At 39.7% G+C, this 18,535-nt stretch overlaps 1 protein-coding gene across 2 annotated transcripts in view; it reads right to left on the minus strand.

Moving 5' to 3' along the window:
* Positions 1 to 18,535, minus strand: part of USP32 (ubiquitin specific peptidase 32) — a 192,907-nt gene that overhangs the window by 63,721 nt on the left and 110,651 nt on the right. For both annotated transcript variants that reach the window (XM_056126699.1, XM_056126700.1), the window contains exons 7-11: positions 17,283 to 17,390; positions 15,253 to 15,368; positions 13,805 to 13,867; positions 11,689 to 11,772; positions 4,217 to 4,278 (exon numbers count right to left, since the gene is read on the minus strand). In XM_056126699.1, coding sequence (XP_055982674.1) covers positions 4,217 to 4,278; positions 11,689 to 11,772; positions 13,805 to 13,867; positions 15,253 to 15,368; positions 17,283 to 17,390 — 433 coding nt within the window. The remainder of the gene's footprint in view (positions 1 to 4,216; positions 4,279 to 11,688; positions 11,773 to 13,804; positions 13,868 to 15,252; positions 15,369 to 17,282; positions 17,391 to 18,535) is intronic.

The following is an 18,535-nucleotide window of genomic DNA, read 5'->3' on the forward strand; positions in this document are numbered from 1 at the left end:
CATTCTTCTTGGAATTTAGTAAGTCTTTAAAAGTTTAGGTTCTTGTTTTTTTTCTTTTACCAAATTTAGGAAGCTTTTGGTGTAACACATAAAAATATTTACCTAGTCTGAGTGGTAAAGATTTTTTTTACATTTTTCCCAAACATTAAGGCTATAGTTAGTTTTAGGCCTAATTTTTAAGTCTATGGAGTATAGTTTGAACACACTTTAGTTTATGGTAAATATAGGATCAAAATATTTTCTTACGTGGACATTCAATTATCCCTATAATATCTGTTGAAAACATAGCCCTTTCTCCATAGACTTTTCTCAGTAAATTTGTAGAAAATAAATTTTAAAAATATGAGTTTATTTCTGAATTGTCAGTTTAGTGATGCTCAGGGGTCATCTGGTGACAGGAATTAAACCCACAGTCTCATACATACAAAGCATGTGATCTATCACTCGAGCCACATTCAGGTGCAATCATCTGGGAAAACAGTATGGTGCTTCCTAGAAAGATAGCTACTAGGTGATCCAGACATCCCACTTTTAGATGTCCATCTAAATACAAAAGCATATAAGAAGTTATATCCACCCTAATGTTTATTGTTGCACTATATACAATAGCTAGAATGTTTTTATTTTTGTGCTATACTCAGTGATGCTCAGGGGTCACTCCTGACTCTGCACTCAGGGATTACTCTCTGTGGAGCTTGGAGAACTATATGGGATGCCGGGAATCAAACCTGGGTCAGTCGCATGCAAGGCAAATGTGCTACCCACTGTACTATTGCTCTGGTCCACAACAGCTAAAATATGGAAGCAACTAAAGTACCTGTTGATAGAATGGATTAAAAAGATGTGGCACATTTCAACAAAAGAATACTATTTAGCTGCAACCATGCCCCACCCCACAGTTTTCCATTTGCAACAAAACAGGAGTTCAAGGTATATGAATAAAGTAAGTCAGAAGAAAAAAGACAAGCACTGGTTTCAACTATTTGTGCAATAGAAGGATATGAAAATATATACAGAGAAGACAAAATTAAAAGACAAACCAGTGGGCAATGACAATAGAACTGTAACCTGAGAAGGGGTTGAGGTAAGGCTGGGACAATGGTTCCTTTCAAATAAATGATTTAAATCATGGTCACGGTCCTCCCGTTGTTCATCGATTTGCTCGAGCGGGCCCAGTAACATTGTGAGACTTGTTACTGTGTTTGGCATATCGAATACATCACGGGGAGCTTGCCAGGCTTTGCCGTGTGGGCGAGATACTCTCGGTAGCTTGCCAGGCTCTCTGAGAGGGGCGGAAGAATCGAACTTGTGTTGGCCATGTTGGCTGCGTGTAAGGCAAACACCCTACCCGCTGTGCTATTGCTCCAGTCCAATGATTTAAATAGTTATAAAAAATTCTAATTATTTTATATGTGATGAGTTGTCGTCATATGATTGCAGGTAGAAAGCTAATTGATAATGTAAACTAGAACACTCACTATGTCTTCAAAAAACAGTCAAACCAAAGGCATGAAAGGCCTGGGACATAAGACCCATCTGAGGAACATGGAAAATCTTTAAGACGCACAATTCCAGGTACAGAGTACAAACTGGACCCCCTGAAAGGTGAAGCTCTAAGGCTTGAATAAAGGCCATGAAAACTATATAAACAGAAGACATCAACAGTTTAAAGCACTTCCCTTAAGAACGTCTTAGCAACAAACTTTAGTTAACTCTCCCAGGTACTTCCCATGTACCTGAATGGGTAGAGGAAAGCAGCAAAGTCCACTCTCATGACTGCCAATTCTCTTCTCCCGACTTATGTCACTTGCAACAATACTTTCCTTTAAAACTTTATTTTTTCCCCATTAATCTTTTTAATTTTTTTTTATTTTTATTGAATCACTGTGAGATAAAGACCCTTACACATCTCCCCTTAGCTCTCTGAAAGCATTTGTAATTCTGTGTTAAAGTTTTTTTTGTGTTGGGGCCGGAGTGATAGCACAGAGGGTAGGGCATTTGCCTTGCATGGGGCTGACCCGGGTTCGATTCCCAGCATCCCACATGGTCCCCTGAGCACCGCCAGGAGTAATTCCTGAGTGCATGAGCCAGGAGTAACCCCTGTGCAATGCTGGGTGTGACCCAAAAAGCAAAAGAAAAAAAAAATTTTTTTTTTTTGTGTTAAGTTCAACATTTGGGACTCAGAGACAAATTTTATTAACTTGTTTTTGACTTTGTATATTAGTCATATTTCCCTGTTTTGTTGCATGACTCGTAATGCAGGCTTTTTCCTGATGTGACAGTTTATTAAAAACTGGATGTATTTGATAACACATATCAGTAACTCTGGATTTTGATCTTCCCTATGATTTGCTTTGTGATTTCCTGAATTAGAGGAATCCAGTAGAGTCTATCTCTTTTGGAAAATAAGTGACTCAATTTCTAGTCAGATTTCTTTATTTTTACTTCCTGTGTTTATGTCTGGCTTCCCTAGGAAGATGGTAATTTACTGGTCAACCAGTGAGTGACGAAAGGTTGTGCTTAAAAATCTTTTACCAGTAATATTTGGAATTTTTTTTTTTAACTTGGAGGGGCTGGAGCTATAGCACAGCGGGTAGGGCGTTTGACTTGCATGCGGCCAACCAGGGTTTGAATTCCAGCATCCCATATGGTCCCCGAGGATTGCCAGGAGTAACTCCTGAGTACACGAGCCAGGAGTAACCCCTGTGTATCACTGCATGTGACCCAAAAAGAAGAAAACAAAATAAAACAAAAACTTGGAGGCTTTTTCCTGATGTGACTGTGTATGGTTTGGGAAATTCATGTAACATTATGACAGTTTAAAACTTTCTTAGATTTTTCTGGGGTGCCATCAGAATGCGGGCGGGCTGAATCCCTACCCTGCGAAGGCCCTGGAAGCTGCACCCACACTCCACCACTGCAGCCACACCAATGGCTCAACCCCACTGCTGCACTAATGGTCCAGACCATAGATCTTGAAGTCTCTTTGGGTTTGGAGCCATTACTGGTGGTTCTCAAGACATTCCTCCTGGCTCTGCATTCAGGGGGTCACTTCTGGCTGGGCTCAGGAGACTACATGGAATGTGTGAGATCAAACCCAGGTTGGCTGCATGCAAGTGCCTTACCTAACATTGTACTATCTCTCCACTCCCTAGAGTCAAATATTTAATCCACTGCTTATATAATCAAAATGAATCATCCTTTAAAAGTCATAGTAAAATGAATATTGGAAGTGAAAATGAGCCAGAGTCAGGGATATAGTTCAAATGGTAGTGTACATGCTATGCTTTTGGGAAGGCCCCGTTTTGGTTCCTGGCACTGGTAAGTCCTCCATCCTACCACAACTGCCAGGTTGAGTCGTTACTGGTAGTCCTCAAGCATGATGAGTATGGCCTCTACAATAATTGTGAGAAAGGGGGAAGTACAGGGGAGAAAATTAGAAATATCTCATAAAAATATTAATTAAAAAATAAACTTAGAATTCAGGATTTATTATATTCACACAAAATGGATTATTATTCAGCCTTAAAGGAAAGGGCATTATGTCATTTACAGTGTGGAAGAACCTAGAGGATACTAGTCTAAGGTAAATAAACCAAAGAGAGAAAGATAAAATACTGCATCGCAGTACTCGTATGTGGAATCTTAAAACAAAAAAAAAAAAGTCAGACCTAGAAAGAAAGTCGAAAAGAGGATGCCAGCTGCTGGAACTTAAAGCAATAGGAAAGACTGGTAAAAGTATATGACTTTCAACTATAAGATGAATTAAATTTGTGAATCTAATTTATAAACACAGTAAATACAGTTGAAAAAACTGTATTGTACAACTGAAATTTACTGCGAGAACTGAAGTATCTTCGGTATGTATCTTCCTACATACATATACAGAAGCAAAGATATGAGATAATGGATGTTTTGATAAACTCAATGGTGGATCCTTTGACAATGCACACATAATCAAAAATCATACTGTATACTTTAAATTTTCATTTATATCTCAACAAAGCTGAAAAATCATCACCAGCAATTATCTGTAGATAAATATGGAAAAAAGCTTTTTAAAATTTCTTTTACTTAGCTCAACTTCCTACAATTAACAGAATCTCTTCTAGTAAGGTAAGATGGTTGCCTTTCATTATAGAGAAACTCTTTTTATTTACAAAAAACCCCTTCAGCTGTAACATAAAAAATATGAAGACTGAAAATACAAACTTACCTAATAATTTGCCCTTCTTCTTCCGGAGTAGCTGGCCTTAAACCCAGAACTATATGACATACCTAAAATAAAAAACGAGAAATTAAACTTCATGGACTGCTGCCAAAGTCTGAACTTTGTAGTATTTCATTTGCTCCATTACGAAATCTGTTTCTAGATAAGAATCTGAACATAGCATGACTTAGTAACAATTCACTTGAGTATATTTGATTTTTAAACTAAGGTTAAATGTATTTATTAGTACAATTCTTAGTATTTAATTACATTTATTTATTTCTGGGACCATACCTAGTGGGTTGGGTTTGGTCCAATGGCTGTTCCTGGCAATACTCAGGGAACTTATATTGCAGTGTAGTATGGACAAACTGGCAGGCTACCGAATGTAACCTGCCCACACGGCAGTCTGGCAAACTCCCGGTGGCGTACCCAATATGCCAAATACCAGTAACAATGATAGGTCTCATTCTCCTAACCCTGAAAGAGCCTTGAATAATGGCACATTTTTAAAAATCTCAGGGCTAGGACGAAGGAGACGTTACTGGGGCCTGCTTGAGGCAATCGACGAACAACAGGATGGTCGTGATTGTGATCGTAGCATAGGATCAAAACTGGGGTCCCCAAATATAAAGTATGTGCCCAGCCCTCTGAATTATCTCCCTAGCTCCTCAATTTTTTTTTCTTCTTCCCATTTCGGGTCACACCCAGAGATGCTCAGGGGTTACTCCTGGTGGTGTTTGGGGGGGGACCATATGGGATGCCAAGGATTGAACCCGGGTAGGCTGCATGCAAGGCAAATGCCCTACCCACTGTACTATTGCTCCGGCCCCAGCATTTAAAAAATTTTTTTATTTTAAAATAAACCATTCTAGGGCTGGAGAGATAGAGCGGTGAAGACACTTGCCTTGCATGTGGTCAATTCCAGTTCAAGTCCAGTACTGCGTATGTTCCTCTGAGCTCTACAGGAATAACTCTGAGCACAGAGGCATGAGTAAGCCCTAAGGTCTCTCCAGGATTCCCTTCATTTAGTTTTCAACTCCTTCCCACTTGTCCCTATTTTTTGCTGTTATTATTGCAATGCCCAATTGTCATACAAATTCTTGTTTAATGATGCTCATGTATGTGGGCTTCAGTGCTCACCGGGGGGTGGGCACACATAATTTAGTTGGGGTGTTTGCATGTGCTCATCAGGGTTTCACTTTTTTTAAAAAAAATTTTTATTAGTGAAACACAATGAGGTACAGTTGTAGACTTACAAATTTTTGTGCTTGGGTTTCAGTTACACAGTGATCGAGTACCCATCCCTCCACCAGTGCCCATTCTCCACCACCAATGATCCCAGTATCCCTCCCATCCCCGCCCCCCATCCCACTCTGCCTCTGTTCAATCCCCAGGGCATTCCCATTTGTTCTCTCTCTCTTTCGCAAAAGAGGAATTGAGTGGCAATCATGTTCGGTCTATAGTCTACTTTCAGCATGTATCTCCCATCCTGGGTGGATCATCCCAATACCCTTTACTTGGTGCTCCCTTCTCTATCTGAGCTGCCTTTTCCCCCAGCATGTGTGGCTGGTGAACACTTGGAATACCTAAGGGTTTCACTCTTTAACTATGGTGTTCCCACAAAATCAGGTTATTGTGTCTGATGGGGATTGCACTCACTATTTGCATGGCTTTCAAGCACCTGGTGGTATGTGCTGGAGATTGTACTTTGTTATAGCAGTGGAGGTCCCAAAAAAGCAAAGTCCTTGAGTCATGCTTGGAGTATGTGTGCATTGCTTGATATCATACTTCCAAGGTTTTGCTATTCAGCCATCCTGGGGTTCCTTAACGGTCTTAATAAAATTCTAAATTTTACCTATTCAATCACCCCAGGACTCCTTAATTTATTTATTACTTAATTTCACGGTCACGGTCCTCCCGTTGTTCATCGATTTGCTCGAGTGGGCCCAGTAATATCTCCATCGTGAGACTTGTTGTTACTGTGTTTGGCATATTGAATACTTCACGGGTAGCTTGCCAGGCTTTGCCGTGCAGGCGAGATCTTCTCGGTAGCTTGCCGGGCTCTCCGAGAGGGGCGGAGGAATTGAACTTGGGTCGGCCATATTGGCCGCTTGCAAGGTAAACGCTGTGTCACCGCTCTGAATTGTACTGAAGTCCAATTTTAAAACTTTTGCTTTATGATTAGTAGTTCCTGGCCCTAACAAAAAACTGTTGTTTGTTTTTTTTTAAATAACAAGGAATAGAAACTTATTTAATTTGGGATTTGGGTCCCACCAGGTGATGCTCCGGAGTAAGTCCAGACTTTGTACTCAGAAATCACTCATGGTGGTACTTGGGAGACCATACAGGATGTCAGGGATCGAACCTAGGTCAGCCACATGCAAGTCAAACGCCCTACTTGCTGTAACTATCACTAGAGCCCCATGATAAAAAACTCTTTATAAATCTAAGTTATTAAAATACCCTCCTATGTTATTATCGGTATTTTATTGCTCTAAAATCTACCTGAAATTAATTTTTAAGTATGGCATAAGATGAAATAATGTAATTCATTTCCTCCTCATCACTATCACTGTCTTCCCGTTGCTCACTGATTTGCTCGAGCGGGTCCAGTAACGTCACCATTGTGAGACTTTTTGTTACTGTGTTTGGCATATCGAATACATCACGGGGAGCTTACCAGGCTTTGGTGTGCGGGCGAGATACCATCGGTAGCTTGCTGAGCTCTCCGAGAGGGGAGGAGGAACCGAACCTAGGTCATCCTCCTCATATGAATATCAAAGATTCAGTTCCATTTATGAAAAAGTGAGGCCAGGAAAATAGCACAACTGGCTAGTGTGTATGCTTTGTGTGCTGGAGGTTTGGGTTCAATCCCCAGAACCACATGATCCCATGAGCCTCCAAGAGCAACTCATGAGTACTGTGGTGTAACCCCAAAAAAAGAAGAAAAAAAAGGAGCACCTTTACCCACCTAGTGACCACACACATTTATATATTCTGGTCTATTCACATAACTGTATACTAATAACTATTTTATAATAAGTCCCAATATCTGATCATCTAAATGCTCTAATATTGCTCTTTAACATCTTGGTCCTTGATACTTCTGTTTGTATTTAGAATGTGCTCGTCACATTGTAAACTTCGCAGGATTTTGTCTATTGAGAGTAGCAAATCTATAAATCAACTTAAGTAGAGTGGACATCTCTCAATATGCCATATTGAATTTCCAATGCATAAATATGAATCATCTCCCTCTTCATTGAATTTTGTCTAGGTTTTTTTTTTTTTTTCCGTGATAGTGATGAGAACCAGGGCCTTACAAGCAAGGCAACTGATCATCCTCTGCTGAGCTACATCCCACTCCCTCTCGACTGAGTTTTAATTGTTGCTGAAATTACCACAAATCTAGCATCTTAAGACAGGACATATTTAAAAGTAGCTGGTTAGATTAAAAGTCAGATATACGTCTCACTATAGACCTTCTAAAGTCAACATATCAGTTGGGCTATTTTCTTTCCTGCAGGTCTAAAGAATAATGTGTTTCTTACCCTTCTTTAGTTTCAATAGGCTATCATATCACTTTGCTCATGCCACATTCTCCCTTCACCCTTCCCACACCCCTTCTTTTTTAATTCTCACCACAGTTGGGTAAGGTTCCCTACTTTCTTTTTGTTGTTGTTGTTTGGGCCATACCCGGCGATGCTAGGGGGTTACTTCTGGCTCTGTGTTCAGAAATTACTCCTGGCAGTGCTTGGGGCACCATATGGGATGCTGGGGATTGAACCTGGGTCAGCCACATGCAAGGCAAACGCCTTATCTGCTGGACTATTGCTCCAGCCCCACATCCTCTACTTTTAAGGAACCAACGCTAATTTTTCCATTTTAAACTCCTTAACATGATAGATCTCTCAAGTCCCTTTTGCCACTAAAACTATGTACTTACTGGTTCCAAGGATAAGGACATAGATACTGGAAGGTAGGCATTATTTTGAGTTTCACATTCCCTAACATTACATCACTGTCACTGTCACTGTCCTCCCGTTGTTCATCGATTTGCTCGAGTGGGCCTAGTAATGTCACCATTGTGAGACTCGTTGTTATTGTGTTTTGGCATATCGAATATGTCCCGGGTAGCTTGCCAGGCTTTGCCGTGCGGGCAAAATACTCTAGGTAACTTGCCGGGCTCTCTGAGAGGGGCGGAGGAATTGAACCCACGTCAGTTGCATGCAAGACAAATGCCCTATCCTGTGCTAGCGCTCCAGTCCAACATTACAATTTTTGGGCCCCATCTGGCTGTGCTCAGAGCTTACTTAAGCTCTATGCTCTTGGATTACTCCTGGCAGTGCTCAGAGGACTATATGTGGTAAAAGGGATTGAACTCAGGTTGGTTGTATGCCTTACCCACTGCACTATCTCTCTGGCCCCCATAATTCAATATTTTACTAATAAAGATTATAGTAGATTGTAGGTAGTTAGGTGAAAATCACCTACAATCTTTTACTTTTTTAATAGATGGAGGGAAATAAAGCAATTTAATGGAACAATCTACTCAGGAATTAAGAGAACAAATAGTTTTTGTTGGTTTTCATTTTTGTTTATGGGTCACACCTGCCAGTACTCAGGAGATACTCTTGGCTCAGTGGTTGTGGGATTGCTCCCAGGGTGTAAAGGAATCAAACCAGGAACTCCAAAAAGAATGTACTTAGCCCCTGAGAACATAGTAAAAGTGAGTCAAGTAAAATGTAATGATAAAATTTAGGTCATGACAGTAGGGCACTTACCTTGCACACAGCTGCCCTGGTTCAATCCCTGGCACCTCATATTTCCCCTGAGCACTGCCAGGATTGACCCTCGAGCACAGAGCCAGAAATAAGCCCTGAGCACTGTGGGTGTGGTAAATGATTTTCAATAAAACCTTTCAGTTTCTCATCATACTGGGAACACACACAAGAGCAAATATCAAGCACATGCTTAGTCATAGAAGAATAGTGGTAGTGTAAGCCCCCAGTAAGAAAGAAAAGAGGAGTTCAGGACATAGTTCAGGGTAGGGTGTGTGTGTGTGTGTGTGTGTGTGTGTGTGTGTGTGCGCGCATGTGTGATGGTTTTGATTCCTGGCACTGCCCCCCAACACCAAGTGTGACTCCCTGTTCCACAAGTATAATTTCTGGCACCTTAACAAGGATAACAAGAGTTATCACCCCCCACAACAACACAACATAAAAATAGAAAAAGCAAAATGCTATATGTAAGCGCTGAAACTTGGACAAATGATCAAAAACGAAATCTAAAAAATACTTGTTAAAAAAAGCATATAGAACCAAATATGGAGGTCATTTTTTTTTCTTTTTGGGTCACACCTGGTGATGCACAGGGGTTACTCCTGGCTCTGCACTCAGCAATTACTCCTGGTGGTGCTCAGGGGATCATATGGGCATATGGGATGCTGGGAATCAAATCTGGGTCGGCCACGTGCAAGGCAAACGCCCTACCAGCTGTGCTATCACTCCAACCCCGAGGTCATAATTTTTAATGATACAAACATGGTTATCAATTTTTGGGTTTTCCAAAAAAGTAGTTTTTGTATCTGGAGTGACAGCACAGCGGGTAGGGTGTCTGCCTTGCACGAAGCCAACCTGGATTCGATTCCTCCGTTCCTCTTGCCCGGAAAGCTACCAAGAGTATCCCATCTGCACGGCAGAGTCTTGCAAGCTCCCCATGGCATATTCGATATGCCAAAAACAGTAACAAGTCTCACAATGGTGCCAGCTCGAGCAAATCAATGAACAAAGGAAAGTGCTACAGTGCTACAGTCGTGATGTATATTATTTTTTGCTACAGTTGTGATCTATATTATTTTTGTACATATTTATATTTTACAAAGCCATCAATTTAAAATCCCTGCTGAAAATTGCAGTGATAGTGAAGCAACTGATATAAACAAATATTACAGGCATATCAAATAGTCTATGTTTAAATATACAACAATTACCTATAGCAGTCAGAAAAAAGTACTTTATTTCAAAACAGCTGTGCTGCAGACAAGTCATTATTTAAAATGGAAGATTCTCACAGATATAAAGGTACCAAACCTTTCTGACCAACACAGAGGTGTTTTTAGTAGCAAAGAAAGTAAGATTCTAAACCTGCTTCCCACTCCCAATGTCCCAAGGCCTTCTCTCCCATGTAAGCTCAGTTCTACAGACAAAATCTTCAGTTCTCATGACTTTAAGCATTTGCTTTTCTCTTACTTGTGTTTCTTTTTTATCTTTTTGTGGAGGTGGTGCCACCTACATACATACAGGTAAGTAAACTACATTATCAAATATTCACAAAGCTGTAAATCAAGGGTAAGTTGATAAAGCAAATTTATTTTCAAAAAACTGTACCTTTCTTGTTTTCACAGGTACAGGCCTATAAAAGCATAATAGTGTATTATAGCCAAAGAAATGGAATATTAGCTTTTATTTTTTTACAAAATATTACCATCCTATATGGTCCCCCAAGCCTACCAGGAGTGATCCCTGAGAGCAGAACTAGGAGTAAGCCCTGAGCACAGACAGGTGTGACCTCCCCCCTACACACACACACAAAATCATAAATATTGTTAAATATCTGCATTCATAAATAAAAGATTCTAATAAAAATCTTTATGGATGTTAAAAGCATCGAAAATCAGATGGGCTGGACACGTAATGCGATTTGGAGACGACCGCTGGACTAGAGCCATTAACGACTGGATTCCACGGGACGTCAAAAGATCGCGTGGCCGCCCACCTACGAGATGGTCAGACTTCTTCATCAAGACCCTGAATTGGTTTGAGGCTCTTCGTGTTCCTAGAATGAGCAGACGCCATTGGGCTACACTAGCATGCGACAGGGACAAATGGAGACGTTATTGGCGCCCACTCAAGCAAATCGATGAGTAAAGGGATGTCAAGTGATCAAATGATCAAGTGATGGATGTTAAAAAAAATCAAAAACAAAACACCTGGTGAGACACAGAATGCTGAATATAAATGAAACTCTAATTCATGATGGAAAATGTATAAAATCTTTTAAGCAAGTTGGAGTAAACAAACCATTCTAGTAGAGGGCAACCGGGTAGGGCGTTCGCCTTACAAGCGGCCAACATGGCCGACCCGAGTTCGATTCCTCCGCCCCTCTCGGAGAGACCGGCAAGCTACCGAGAGTATTCGATATGCCAAACACAGTAATAACAAAGTCTCCAATGAAGACGTTACTGGGCCGCTCGAGCAAATCGACGATCAACGGGAGGGCCTTTACCTTTACCTTTACCTTTATGTTTGAATACCACACTCAAAGCCAAGTAACACACCGTTTTTCAAAGGGTGTAGAATGAAAAGCATTTTTCTTTTTTGAAAAACAGAAACATGGTTTTTTAAGTTCAGATAGATTAGTACTTAATGGAAAAGTGGTCCTTGGTATCCTTGGTACATTTTACCTTAACATACCTGGAAAAGGAGATTCAAAAATTCATTAGCAAGTACATTTTTCACACTCCAGATCTGATAGTCTTCTAGAGAAAGATGCCCCATCTGAAAGAGAAACAATATTGAAAAAGACCACATAAGAATGTGTGATGTCTGGGACATGGCTCAGTGGCAAAGTTTGTGCCTCCCATGTGTTGGATTCCTGCACTTAAAAAAAAAAGGAGAGGAGGGGAGAGCAGGGAGGTGACCAAAGGGCTGAAGCACATGTTTTTTATGTGGGAGCTCCAGGTTCAATTCCCAGCACCACATGGTCTTGTGAGCACCACCAGGAATAATCTAGTACCCATTACTCAAGGTATAGCCCCCAAACCAAACTAAACCAAAGAACAAACAAACCAAAAATACACCCCAACCCAAAAGGGGATGGGGAAGTACCATTTTATATAGTATTTAAATAAAATAAAATCTGGCAGATTAAACATGTATTGGTCAGGGCTGGAGAGACAGTACAGCGGGTAGGGTGTTTGCTTGCACACGGCCCACCCAGGTTCAATTCCTAGCATCCCATATGGTCCCCCAAGCACTGCCAGGAGTAATTCCTGAGTGCAAAGAAGCGAGGAGTAATCCCTGTGCACCGCCGGGTGTGACCCAAGCAGAAAAAAAAAATCATTATTCAAAGTAAATGTCCTATGTTCATCTAAAAAATACATCATTTACTAAGTTTTAAAGTAACAAAAACGATGAAGCTGTTAATGTAATGAAGATATCACCAAAATCATTCAGTAAGACCTCGGAAATGACTCAAAATATCTTCTCCTTCAGAAACCACAAAAGACCTTAGATAGATTCTCTCAGAAGTATCTGACAACATTACCAGACTTAAAATAATTTTGTTAGAAATAATTTTGTTTGTTTGGTTTTAAGCCACACCCAGCAGTGCTTAGGAGTTATTCCTGGCTCTGCACTCAGAATTATTCCTAGCGCTGCTTGGGGGACTGCACAGGTTGCTGTGAATCGAATCCACATCAGCCGTGTACAAGGCAAATACCCTATCCACTATACTAATTCTCTGGCCCCCCTTAGCAATAATTTTTAGTGACCCAAAAAAGAAATAAATAAACCAAAAAATTTTGTTTACTGAGATGACATTAGTTTACAGTAGTGTAAATGTTTATGAGTTTTACCATTACAAGGTTACTATTCTATACCCACCACAAAGTGCCACATTACCAGTTATTTTAGAAATTTTGAAAGAGTGACTATAAATCAAAGTATGAATGTCAACATTAAATTCTCTCAAAATAGAATGTTATTTTCTTAAGTCAAGCAAAATGTACAAAGATTACATATACACATAAAATTTAATACTCATATTTTTCTTGTTAGGCAGAAATATACATATTTTTCTTGTTAGAAATATAACTATTTGTTTGCTGGATGTGTGCAGCAAGTACCTAAAGTCCTATATGACAAATAATTTTTTCCCCTTTATTTATTTTTGACTTTGCTCATTGTGCTCAGGGCTTACTGAGTTTGTGCTCCTGGCTCCACACTTAGGGATCACTCCTAAGCATCTGGGATGCCGATGACCTGAGTCCGCTGCATTCGAGGTAAGCACCTTAACCATTGTACTACTCTCCAACGAATAATACTTTGAGTTTCTAATGACATGACTTTGTAAGTATACTCATGTATCCATGAGTATATACATACACACATATTTGTATACACACACATTTTTTTTTGTGGTGTAAGGGGCATTGACCCAAGGTTTCACACATGCAAAATGAGTCCTCCACTGCCAGGTATATCCCCCAAGCCTTACTTTTCATGACACAATAACCGTATGTAGTAAGAAAAAATTTTAAAGTATCTTTTAATAATTTTTTTGGGTGGGAGGACACTCAGCTCTGTGCTAAGAGGTCACTCCTGGCAGTGTCTGGGGGACTGTACATTGTGCTGGAATCAAACCAGGGTCAGCCACATGCAAGGATAGCATCTTCACCTCGGTATTCTCTCTCTAGTCTCCTGATTATAATGGTTGATTTTCAAGGTACAACTTCTATTTAAGTATATTAATAACGAATTTACAAGGTGATTTTTAGAAAATGGATATATTAGTTCTAGTTCAACTCACCTTTGTAGTGTCATGTGTATTTAATATGCCTTCTACAATGTCACATAGGTCTGTATGTAATTCCTTTAAAGAAAGAAACCCAAATTAGTAATCAGAAAAGAGTATATATCATTATTTCATGGCTAAAGTATAATGTTTGTTAAGTTTCTGGTTTCTTTTTGAGCCACACCCAGTGGTGCCTAGGGGCTACTTCCAGCTCAGTGTTCAGGGGTTGCCCCCAGCAGTGCTGGGAATAGAACCTGAGTTTCTTGCATGCAAAGACTGTGTTCTAATCTGCTGAGCTATCTGCCTTGTCCCCAAATATTTTTCAATAACCATAAGTACATATTTCATGGGCTGGAGCGATAGCACAGCGGGTAGGGCGTTCGCCTTACAAGCGGCCAACATGGCCGACCCGAGTTCGATTCTTCCGCCCCTCTCGGCGAGCCCGGCAAGCTACCGAGAGTATTCGATATGCCAGACACAGTAACAACAAAGTCTCCAATGGAGACGTTACTGGGCCCGCTCGAGCAAATCGACGATCAACGGGAGGGCCTTTTTACATATTTCATATTGCTTAACACAATACTTTCACTGTAGTTTCATTCTTTACAGAATATCCTTTTTTTAAAGTTTTGTTTTTAGGCTACAGCTGGTGGTGCTCAGGGATTATTCCTGACTCTGAGCTCAAGGATCACTCCTGGCAGGGCTTGGGGAACCATATGAAGTGCAAGGGCTTAAACCCAGGTTAGTTGCATGTTATAGCACAGTGGGTAGGGCATTTGCCTTGCATGCCTCCAACACGGCTGACTGGAGTACGATTCCTCTGCCCCTCTCAGAGAGCCCAGCAAGCTACTGAGCATCTCACCCACACGGCAAAGCCTGGCAAGCTACCGTGATGTATTTGATATGCCAAACACAGTAATAAGTCTCATAATGTTACTGGGTCTGCTCGAGCAAATCAATGAACAACGGGAGGACAGTGACAATTGTATGCAACGCAAGTGCTCTACCTGCTGTATGATCAGTACAACCATTATTTATTAGATTTTTTTTTTGTTTTGTTTTTGTCTGTGCGGTGCTGGGGATGGAACCCATGGTTTTTATATACAGGAGGCATGTGCTCAACCACTGAGCTATATCTCTGGGAACCATTAAATTTTTTTTGGGGGGAGGGGCTTCTCCAAAAATGCTGGGACCATCAGGGCTACACACGTGTTGGTACCTGGGAGGCCAAAGAGTGCCAGGGTCAAACCCAGGCACTACTGTACTGGGGCTTATGCTTGAGACCTTGGAACTATCTCTGGTCCCAGTTTCATTTTGTTTAAGTCAAATTCTTTTCTCAAATTTGTACTTTTAGCTTTGACTATTTCAGCTACAAGATTCTTCTTTCTTCTCTCTCAATTCTCTTTCACTTTATCTTCCTATTGGAAGTTCACATGCAACAAGAGTATACAATGAGAACTTACAGGGATATCGTCGGTGCGATTGTCCTTCCAGACCTCTAAAAGTGCAACCACCATGTCTCTCAATTCAACTCTGGAAAGAACTCCATCACGGTCAACATCAAATACCTTGAAGCAAACTAAAGCAAAATAAAAAACAAATTGTCTTATAAAGGGAGCATTTTTAAAAATTAAAGTGTAATTATTGTAGAAGTTGTTCCATAGAATTACTTCTTTAAGCAAGTATATTTTGTATTTCACTATCATCTAAACCAAGCTATGTTTTTCATGTCTTTGGAATTTATAAAACTTCTTGTACACATTTCATAAATCTCTTGCTATTACTGTTTAGGTCAGACAGTCCTATCTTCAACTTACATCTAGAGTGAAATTCTTGGAAACCAGAAAAAGGAATCCAAGTTACTGCACAACAAATGTTTCAATTACAAAAGCTTTATGGAGGTAAATCAAAACTTGAAGCTAATTTTTTGGGGGGGATTTTTGTGTGATACCCTGTGATGCTCAGGGGTTACTCCTGGCTCTGCACTCAGGAATTACTTCTGGTGGTGCTGGTGGTGGTGATGGGGGCTCCATATGGGATGCCAGGGATTGAACCCAAGTCACAAGCAAGCAAACGCCCTATACGCTGTATCACTCTTACCTGAAGCTAATTTTTAACATTCAAAAGTGTTAATTCTAACAATGCTGAAAATAACCCATCTATGCTTTGAATTCAATAGCAAATTTGTATAGAGTTTATTTCAATTTTATCTCCCACTGTAACAAACGTAAACTCAACTTATTGTTTGTGTTTGGGTCACACTCAGAGGTGCTCTGGTGGGGGGATCATGTAGTAACGGGATCTCTATCCAAGGGTTCTTGCATACAAAGTGTGCGCTTCACCTTGCCCTGTAAGCTACCTCCCTAGCACACTTCAATGTTTTTGTCTTTGAAAGGACTATTCAACTCTTCAATGAAGTTTATAAACAAAATACTAGGACTTAGAAATATTAGTGTGCCGTTCCAAAGTAATCACTAGTACAACTTCATTAACTCAATAGCAAAAAAGGAAATTAAAGAAAAAATGTAATTAATAATTAACCTCAACTGACAAGCAAAGACTTTATCTTCCTTATTTTAATATTGGAACTTTAATGGGAACAAATAATGTATTATTGAGCCTGATTATGATAACAGTATATCATTAGGGGGAAAAAAGAAAACTCTGAATTAAAAAAATTATTTCATATAATTATGCTATTAAATTAATGAAGTGTACCATAGTATAATATCACTAAAGATCATAAGAGCAACAGCCCAAATAGGCAGCATTTGCAAACCTGTATTTTATAAAATCACAGAGATAATGAGCGTAGTAAATACATTAGAATTAGGTTTCAATTAAATGTAAACTGCTATTATTTTCTCAATTTATGCTTAAAGGCTCGTTTTAGTATTTATTTATTTTTTTATTTTGGGGTTACACCAGGCTCTGCTCAGTGCTTGCTCCTGCCAGTACTCCAGAGATCATATATGGTATCAGGACTGAACTGAGGTCAGCTGTGTGCAAGGCAAATGTCTTACCTACTATACTATCTCTCTAGATCCCATTTTGTATTTAATATTTTTAAAAAACATTTAATAAAACATTACTATATGCAGGTGACAGAAAAAAATTGTATTTCAAATTATGCAATACACAAAATTCTACACAGGTTACGAGAAAATATTTCCAAAAGGCTTAATATTTTAAAATACGTGTCTGATGTAGCTCATTTTATCATAAAATTAAGTCATAAAAATCACATTAATAGTAAAGGTTCCAAATTACTCAACTAAAAAAAAAAAGAAAAAAGAACAAATGATGGAATCTCTGTATTGACCTCAATAAAACATCATTGAATCTCTGCACTGACCTCAATAAAAAATCAACCAGAGACTATATGTGACAACTTGGCAAAATGATGAAAAGTCAAGATTATTTTATATGGATAAATTATATTTTTAGCTTCTGTACAGTTTGAAATTTTTTAAACAATATGGAACATACTTACATTTTTGTCTTTCAGCAAGGGGTCCCCTGCAGCAGGCTGATAATCCACAGGATATCTCTTTAAAATCTATGTGGTTATCACGGTTTTCATCAAAAGCATTAAACAAACCTGCAAAGATAGGAACAAAAACCATACATCATAGCCAACAAAATTCTTACTTTTAATAATGTGTCTGTGAAAGAAGGCATAATTCTTTTCCATAAGCTGACCAAATGAAAAAGTTTGTTAGTATATTAGTAGTTCTTACTATCTCAGAATTTCCTTATCTCCTGCACAACCATAACTAAAATTATTCTATAGTGGTTATTTATAGTTATGCTTGCCTATCTTATATCAATTCTAGCTGCTAAAAATGTCTATAATATATAAAAATTAAAAAGGAAAAGAGAGAGGAAAGTCAACCATTTTTGTAGAAATATTGGAAAGGACTAATTTTGTTTTCAAATAAAATGATATTTTGGGGCTGGAGCAATAGCACAGTGGGTAGGGTGTTTGCCTTGCATGTGGTCGACCCGGGTTTGATTCCCAGCATCCCATATGGTCCCCTGAGCACTGCCAGGAGTGACTCCTGAGTGCAGAGCCAGGAGTAACTCCTGTGCATTGCCAGGTGTGACCCAAAAAGCAAAAAATAAATAAAAGATATTTTTAGAACCTAATTTGGTGATGTTGGTTGGGGGGTGAGGGGAATGTAGGACCACACTCAGTTATACTCAGGGCTTACTCCTAGCTCTGGGAATTAAACTGGGTGAGACACATGCAGGGTGAGTGCTTTACTTATAGTCCTGTCACTCCAGCTCCTGTAATTTTTTTTTTTTAAAGTAAAACAGTTTTATTCAGAAAAATGTACGGGGGGGGGGAGAGAGAGAGACAGAGAGAGAGAGAGAGAGAGAGAGAGAGAGAGAGAGGAGAGAAGAGAGAAGAGAGCAGAGAGAAGAGAGAAGAGAGAAGAGAGAAGAGAGGAGAGAGGAGAGAGAAGAGAGAGAGAGCGAGCGAGCAGGTTGTGATGTAGACAGCGGAGGAATGTGCCAAGTACCTAACTTGTCTCAAATATAAGAAAAATATGCCCACATAAACAGAGTCCCGAAATCTCCAGTTTTCACTGAGTTGGGGGTGAACTACCTCCCCCCATCTCCCTGTACTTCTGGAAGCACAGGCAGTCATGCATATGCCCCAAAGCCTCCACCCAGTTAAAAATTTAACTCCAGCTGTAAGAAGGCATAATTCATCCTGCTGAAAACTTTGGACATCCTGGA

Source organism: Sorex fumeus, unplaced genomic scaffold (genome assembly GCF_029834395.1).
Source record: "Sorex fumeus unplaced genomic scaffold, SorFum_2.1 ptg000063l, whole genome shotgun sequence".
NCBI classification, from domain to species: Eukaryota; Metazoa; Chordata; class Mammalia; order Eulipotyphla; family Soricidae; genus Sorex; species Sorex fumeus.